This window comes from Limulus polyphemus, unplaced genomic scaffold (assembly GCF_000517525.1).
Source record: "Limulus polyphemus unplaced genomic scaffold, Limulus_polyphemus-2.1.2 Scaffold2657, whole genome shotgun sequence".
NCBI lineage: Eukaryota > Metazoa > Arthropoda > Merostomata > Xiphosura > Limulidae > Limulus > Limulus polyphemus.
The window spans coordinates 144,276-152,812 of NW_013668267.1; the positions used below are offsets into that span (position 1 = coordinate 144,276).

At 33.3% G+C, this 8,537-nt stretch overlaps 1 protein-coding gene across 2 annotated transcripts in view; it reads right to left on the bottom strand.

The window, feature by feature from the left end:
• The window catches only part of LOC106467551 (acetyl-CoA carboxylase), a 156,452-nt gene that overhangs the window by 142,010 nt on the left and 5,905 nt on the right, over nt 1-8,537 (bottom strand). For both annotated transcript variants that reach the window (XM_022395748.1, XM_013927912.2), the window contains exons 3-4: nt 7,920-8,048; nt 1,382-1,511 (exon numbers count right to left, since the gene is read on the bottom strand). In XM_022395748.1, coding sequence (XP_022251456.1) covers nt 1,382-1,511; nt 7,920-8,048 — 259 coding nt within the window. The remainder of the gene's footprint in view (nt 1-1,381; nt 1,512-7,919; nt 8,049-8,537) is intronic.

The following is an 8,537-nucleotide window of genomic DNA, read 5'->3' on the forward strand; positions in this document are numbered from 1 at the left end:
TTGTATAATAGATGATATAAATCCTCGAATAAAATAGTACTTGATGCTTAGTTTCAATATCATAAACAGTGGTAATATTTGTGTTGGACATGCCGCGATGATATTTCGCAGTTTTTACGATGCAGTATAATGAGTATATAGTTTGTGTCGCAATAATCATGAACGGCTTAATAACGTAATGGAGATTTAATTAGCAATAGCAGTAATAGAATCATAGTATTAAGCAACACGGCTCTGTATCATAATTGGGGCCTAAAATGCAAATCAACATAAGTAACTTGATTTTTTTCTTATTTTATTGAATTAGCTACTCCTGTGATAGCTGAGATAATACAAATACTAAAATTTTCAACTAGGTGTACAGTGAAGTAGCCACTGAAACATAACGAATAATATAATAGCATAAAAAAATATTTAACCCCTGGAAAAATTATTATTTTGACTTTTATGGAAATACCACGAATTATGTTCCCTTCAGGGCACATGGTCAGGGCTGACGAGAGGGGAGGGGGGCGAGGAGGCAGCTGCACCGAGACCCAGCAGTGGGATACTTCAAAGCTCACTAGCAATGCAGACTACTTAATGAGCTAAAATGGCTACTGCTTTTTCATGGATTCATGAAGAATTTTGTCACCTAAATTTCTTTCATGAAAAATCAGCAAAGGTTAATAAATAGAAGGAAATGGTGGCTCGAATGATATTACTGACCCCGGGGCCTGGACTGGCTCTCCGTGCCAAAAACTGAGCACATATAGCTGTCGACAATTTTTTTTTTGTAATAATAGGAATACTGTTATTCGTGATTAATAAATGCACAGACATCAAGATTTTATAGTTAATGATAAGAAGTACAGTTAAGTCGTCTTAGTGTGTTAGTGGTAAATTTATGAACTTTCAATGACAACATCTAGGATTCGATTTTTCGTGGTGTACAAAGCGCAAAGTCCATTAAGTAGATTTGCGCTAAAAAAAAACTTGGCTAAATAAAATTTTAATATAACAATGTTCATGCGTTTCATAACTCCAGCAACACTATATCGTTGGTTTTATTTTTAACAATTACAGGACATTATTGCAGATTGTACAGTTCTTGAACGAATGAGCTCTCTGTGTCTTAACTGTTTTATTCATATTAGGATAAAGTCGTAGAAATGTTATTAACACACAAAAAACAACAATAAAATTGTAGAAATGAATTGGGTTAGAGGCTAACTTTAACCAAAACAATTGTATCTTTTTTTCCATTGTTACAGAAATAAAATGAAGCTAGAGTATGGGGGTTAAAAATACATTTGAGAACGAAAATATGATTTAAGAATAATAAAAACACACACACAAACACATAATCACTGACTATAAATAATCACTGTGTGGAACGAACCTTATTAATAACCTTTTTTCCCCCGAAGTTAAAAACAAATTCTTCTGGTGTGGAAATCGTGACGTCCTTCCCGTTCAGGCGGAAGTTGTCTTTATCCTTGTGAACTAGGTGGATTCCAGACATGGATTGTCTTTGAAAAATAATAGAAATAATTTTTACATAGTTATTCTTTAATAAAATGATAACTTTCATCGATAGGATAATCAAATAATTACACATTAAATCATGTTTACCTAGCAACTAGTGTTCTCTTGGACTCAAAGCTCTGTGTTATCTCCAAATTATGTTGAACGTTTACGTTATAAAGAAGGCGATACTAATCGTAATACTTATAGGAGCATGTTCTTCGTCTGCTTCTCGCACTGTTTAAAAATAAAGCTTATGGATGTATTGAAAAACATCATCATTTTCACGAAAAACGACTGATATACATATTAAGAAAGAGAATGTAGGTTACCTGATGGGACAGCGGTAAGTTTAAAGACTTACAATGCCAACAACTGGGTTTCGATTCCTCACGGTGGACACAGCGTATAGCATAGCGTGGCTTTGTTCTAAAACAAACGAGAGTGCAGAAAAGAAAGAAAACAGAAAGTTTTACATTACTCACGACTTTCATAATAGTGCAGATTAGCATATCTATTGTGAGCAGGGAATCCATGCTGCTTACTTTCATTAACAAGTCGAAGCCCATAAGGACACCTGGTTCTCCACCAGCTCTCAACAAAAATGTATGTAGTTTTATCTTTAAAAAAAGGCTACCAATTTATTTTCGATTGATGGTGCTTATATTTGTTATATCACTTAGATACCTTTAGTTCGCTAATTCACCTGATATACATGTACTGCTTATTTTTTGTCTCTTTCTCTCTTCTGTTTTAAATAAACTTTTAGGTTTGGTTTGATTGTTGTTAAGCGCAAAGCTACACAATGGGCTATTTTTGATCTGCCCACCACGAGTATTGAAACCCGGTATTTAGCGTTTTAAGTCTGCAGACTTACCTTTGAGCCACTGAGGGTCAAACTTTTAGGATAGGTAGGCTGAATATACCAGGTGATGGGTTTGCTCAGATTAATCGTAAATGCAAGGAATTTGGTCTTATCAGACTTTTATACTTTAATTCTTGAAATTGTGAAGAAAAGTAACGAAAAACTTCCAATCGGATCAAAGAACTCAGTTGAATAGGTCTGAGTTTGGCAGTAACTTGGAGAGCAGTTTAGCACGACTGCATCACCTCAACCATGTATGTTTGTTTGTTTTGAATTTCGCGCAAAGCTACACGAGGGCTATCTGCGCTAGCCGTCCCTAATTTAGCAGTGTAAGACTAGAGGGAAGGCAGCTAGTCATCCCCACCCACCGCCAACTCTTGGGCTACTCTTTTACCAACGAATAGTGGGATTGACTGTCACATTATGACGCCCCCACGGCTGAAAGGGCGAACATGTTTGGTGTGACGGGGATTCGAACCAGCGACCCTCAGACTGCGAGTCGAGTGCCCTAACCACCTGGCCATGCCGGGCCACTCAACCATGTAAAGTGATGGAAATAATATGAGGGAGTGTTGGGCTGGGATATTTTAGACAGTGATAGAAATATATATAGAATAATGATAAAACATCAAGGGGTGCCAAATGCTTCGTTCAGCACCCCGACTTGACATAATCGAATAAAACCGCTTTGGGACATTTTGGAGCAATATCTGAAGGCTTGAATGGACAAACCTTAAAATCTCCTTACAAATGAGTATGCTTTATAAAAAAAGAGAGGTGTTCTGTGTCATTAGATGTACAAACGGTTTTAGTAACAGAGTCCAGGCTGTGACTAACTTGAAAATGGATTTTTCTCTTATTATTACACTGAGGTTCCAGTAATGAAACACAACATTTTCCTTCTTCCCAAAATGTTCTTGTATAGCGTATATGCATTTATAAATGCAAAGTCTTAAGTCAAAATTAACGTTAAAAACTAGTTGAACATTTATACTTTAAACCCGGTTTCGCTTAGTCATCATTCGAGTGACTCTGATTATGATTTTATGACCGAGTGTACACACTGTGGTATAAAAAGCGGAGGGAGGGTGCCCCCACTTTTCAACCTGTCCTAGTACAAATGCATCAAAATTAGAAAAATCACTCTCAGGAAAAGCAGGAGAATGCATAAAGTTTAATTCAGAACCCTAATGCGAGCCCTAAATACCGGTCGTAATGGGTGTGCCTGTGGTAACATTCCCTCGCTTCGCTCGATCAAATATACTTCAAGACCCTCCACTATTAATTTGCCTCCAGCACCTTTGACATATTTATGGTATAAACTCGTTTTAGTTATGGTTTACATCGACTCATTTCTAATTCTTTTAATTTTTAAAGTTTTCCTTACAAACGGATGTAATATATATATATATATATATATATGTAATCTCAAATATGAATATATATGTAATTATTAACAACTTTCTTTTCTTTGTTTGGACATAAACGTCCTGGTCATATTCAGGTACATATAACAGCAAGGAAAAGTAACATAAAAACCCTTCATACATCTTGTACATGAGAGACACAGGAAAACTTCTGTCATATTTTATTAGATCGCAGTTATAACAAGGAAAAAAGAAACCGGTTAACCTTGGAATGGTTGTTGTGCGCATTTTATAACAACAATGCTACATGCCAGTTGAAGCATTAATATCTGTGATGTTATAAAATAAATTTTTTAATGCTCCTGGTAGCCATGGGAAGTTGTCATACGTAGTATAAATACAAACTCAAAAGGAAATTCTAGCGTGGACATATAAATATTCAGGATATTTTGAACTAGGAATCTCCCAACCTTAGTATGAGAAAGGCAGTTGGGTTTGGGATATATAGAAAAACAAAACCAACAAGATTTGTCTTACTTGAGCGAATGTGAAAGTAGATCACTGTGTTTATTCATGTCGTCTTCTGACAGATTTTAATAGCGAAATAATTTCATAAACAAAATTTTGAGCACTACCTTGTGCTTGAAAAAGAAAATAAATCCAACAACATTCTGTTTTAAACTTTTGAATCTGCCAATAACTTTGTTTGTTTGTAGTTAAGCACAAAGCTACAAAATAGGCTATCTGTGCTCTGCCCACCACGCGTATCGAAACCCGGTTTCTATCGTTATAAGTCCACAGACATGCCGTTGTGCCACTGAGGGGCGTATCAATATCTTAAAACAGACACAGTTTAATGATGATGTTCATTGTGTTAGTTATGACATCGAGTCACTTGTTTATAAATATACTAACTAAGTATAATAAGATTGAAGTGTTCCATGTTTTGTAACGAAACAAACACATTTTATGTTTAACTATAATATCTACGAACAGAATGACGGAGTGGCTATCGGATCTAGTTTTGCTTCTGACCTTGCTAGCCTTTTACTATACTTCCATGAAAAAAGTTTGGTTACAGTTGTGTCTGAACTTCTTAAGCTTGTATGTTACAGAGAGTATGTAGATGACACTTTTATGGTGTTTAACAACGTTTAGTTGGTTAAGGAATTTATCCAGTATTTAAATGGTAAATAACCCAATATATAGTTCACTTTTGAAAATCAACAGAATGACAAACTCTTGTTTTTAGATGTACACGTCTTAAATAACTAGAGTATACTTACCACCAAAGTGTATCATAAACCCACTCCTATTGTACATTATTCACAATCTTAAAGTTCCAGTCTTTCAATTTTTAAAGCTTGTTTGTAGTTAAGCACAAAGCTACACAAGTTGTAAGTTCGCAGACATACTACTGTGCCACTGGGAGGGGGGATTTTTAAAGAAAAACTTGTTAAAACTCTAAAACTGAATACCCCATTTGTTTTAATGTGTTACAAAGAAAATGGTTATTTTAGTCATTGAAATAACAGAAAGAATGGGAAGGACAAGAATCACGAAGTTAAAACTGAAAATTCGATTTCACTGATTTGAAATCAAATTTACCAGAGAGATTTTGGATTTTATGTACTGAAAACCTGTAAGCACTATAAAAAATGGAAAATTTGATAATATAAACTGGTTACCTTTCTAAACTAAAATAAAAAGGAAATTTGTTACTTTTCTAAGTACCATATTTTTTTCACGTCTCGGGACGAGAGAACTGCTTAACATCTGAAATTTTCTTGAAATTTTAGAAAATGATTTCAGCTATATAAAACATTATTTAGTCAGTGAAATTAATCTGTTGATTAATGGTGGATTTTTGAGTCTGTTACTAACTACTGAGTTACTGAGACTGTTAGTCAGTTTGAGTGTTAGTTAAGTATTGTGAATATTTAGTTTCTATTTCGACAAAGAAACTAGAAATACAAGAATTTAGCAAGTAAGTGAAATTATTGTATTAGTGTCTACTGTGGACTTAGGCCTATCAGCGAACATTAGTTAAGTTAGCATGTAAAACTTCAATTCTAAGAAAAAGCACTTCCATTATCATTAAGTAAACATGACATGATTTTGTAATATTATTTTATGAATAACTCAAATAACCTTTTTAAGGATAGAAATAGTTACAACAATATTAATCAAAGGCGCTCTCTAACGATTACTGAGAAGAAATAAGCAAATTGGTCGAGTATAAAGACTAAACTTGGAGTTTAAAAGTATTTATTCACAGCATATTAAGCCAGCTAGATTTTGAATGTTTTTCTCCATCTATAAATCGAATTGGAACAATATAAATTAGTAATTAAACTTACAATTATCAATGGATCATATCGGGTTTATAAGCACGTTCTTTTAAACTATTTTTGTATCAAACTGCTTGTGAATCCATTAATTTTCGATTACACAGCCCCGAGTAACATACGAGCCTCACAAAACAATAAACAAAAAGTGTTATTAATATTGTAATTAATTCCACTAATTATTGCTAAAGTTCCTATGTATTTTTAGAAAACGAATACTTCGAAAATTGTTTTCGTTAGTTCTTTACTCTAAGTGTTGTAATAGGTAAGATAACGACAAAAACCCAATGTGATGCATAACATGAATAACATGTTTCATACACATTTAGAATGACAATAAAATGAAGTTATTTTAATCGTGATAGTCATATATTAACATTATTTACATCGTGATAGCCATATATTAATATATATTAATCGTGATAGTCATATATTAACATATCTTAATCGTGATAGTCATATATTAACATATCTTAATCGTGATAGTCATATATTAACATATCTAAATCGTGATAGTCATATATTAACATTATTTAAATCGTGATAGCCATATATTAACATAATTAATCGTGATAGCCATATATTGACATATTTTAATCGGGATAGTCATATATTAACATATGTTAATCGTGATAGTCATATATTAACATTATTTAAGTCGTGATAGCCATATATTAACATATATTAATCGTGATAGTCACATATTAACATATTTAAATCGTGATAGACATATATTAACATATTTTAATCGTGATAGTCATATATTAACATATTTAAATCGTGATAGACATATATTAACATATTTTAATCGTGATAGTCATATATTAACATATTTTAATCGTGATAGTCATATATTAACATATCTAAATCGTGATAGTCATATATTAACATATGTTAATCGTGATAGTCATATATTAACATATCTAAATCGTGATAGTCATATATTTTAAGATGTAGTTCAGCTTTAACGATTTAATTCTTGGACTGTTGATATACTGATGACGTAGAATTAATATTTCAGATTTTAAAATGCACTTTGTTGAGCTTCATAATGTCAATGGTTACGTCTATACTCGAGTGATTGTCATCGTTCAGGAGATGTATTGATAGTAAATGGATGTTTTTGAAATACCCTGAAAAGACATATCAATTTTTGTTATTTGTCTATGTCTACTGAACTGCTGGAGAGAAAACTGGGAGATCTGTCCAAATTCTTGTCTATGAAATACATCAGTGAAATACGATGGGTAAATACCGCTCAGGAGTTAGTAATACAAGAAAAATACGACGGTCAAGTACCACTCAGGAGGTAGTAATACAACAAAAATACGACGGGCAAGTACCACTCAAGAGGTAGTAATACAACAAAAATACGACGGGCAAGTACCACTCAGGAGTTAGTAATACAACAAAAATACGACGGTCAAGTACCATTCAGGAGTTAGTAATACAACAAAAATACGACGGTCAAGTACCATTCAGGAGTTAGTAATACAACAAAAATACGACGGTCAAGTACCACTCAGGAGGTAGTAATATAACAAAAGTACAACGGGCAAGTACCACTCAGGAGGTAGTAATACAACAAAAATACGACGGTCAAGTACCACCCAGGAGGTAGTAATGCTACTGCTAGTCCTTACAGTATGTTTAACATGATCACAAGTAGTGAATTCCAAGTTAAGCTAAGAAATATTGTTGATGGCATTTTATGCTGAACCAATCAGAATAAACAGTCAGAAATATAAGAGCCAAACACCTTAATTACAATGTTAGCTCAAAATTAAAAGATATTCTAAAAACCTTACAAATAAAAGTTTTAATTAAACTCACCTTAACTTCATATTGTGTTTCTGGATGTGTACGGCTTGGTCACAATCGGGTGAAAGAGAAATATTATTTTTCTTATTCGTTTCAATTTCTTCTTCATCTGACAGTAGAAACCTTACTTGTTGTATTTCTCTGGAATTGAAGTAAGTAAATACAATGAACAAATATCAGAATTATTATGTGTATTACATTATCAGTACTATGTTCTAGCAATAAAAGAATTGTGTAGGCGAGGAAATTAGAAAATATATATAAGTATAATAGTACTGTCTGTTGTATGTCCATGTAACTACTTCGCAGGGTTTGGATGGATCTTCATCAAAATTGACGTGGAGGTTCATTAGGTCCATGCGAGTGTACATAAAAAAATTCAGTTTTGCATTTTTGCATTTTTTTTTACCACTGCTTCGCTACTTCTAGATGGATCTTCACCAAATTTCACCCTGCTTCAAAAGTAATACTGTCTAAGCTGTAGACGACTCCTACGCTGCCAAAATTTTAAATTTATGACCCCTAGTTCTATTGTTTTCACTGCTAAACCCAAAAAGTTTGATGGATCTATATTATCAATACCCTTAATAATCTTAAACACTTCAATCAAATCCTCTCTGACACTTCTCC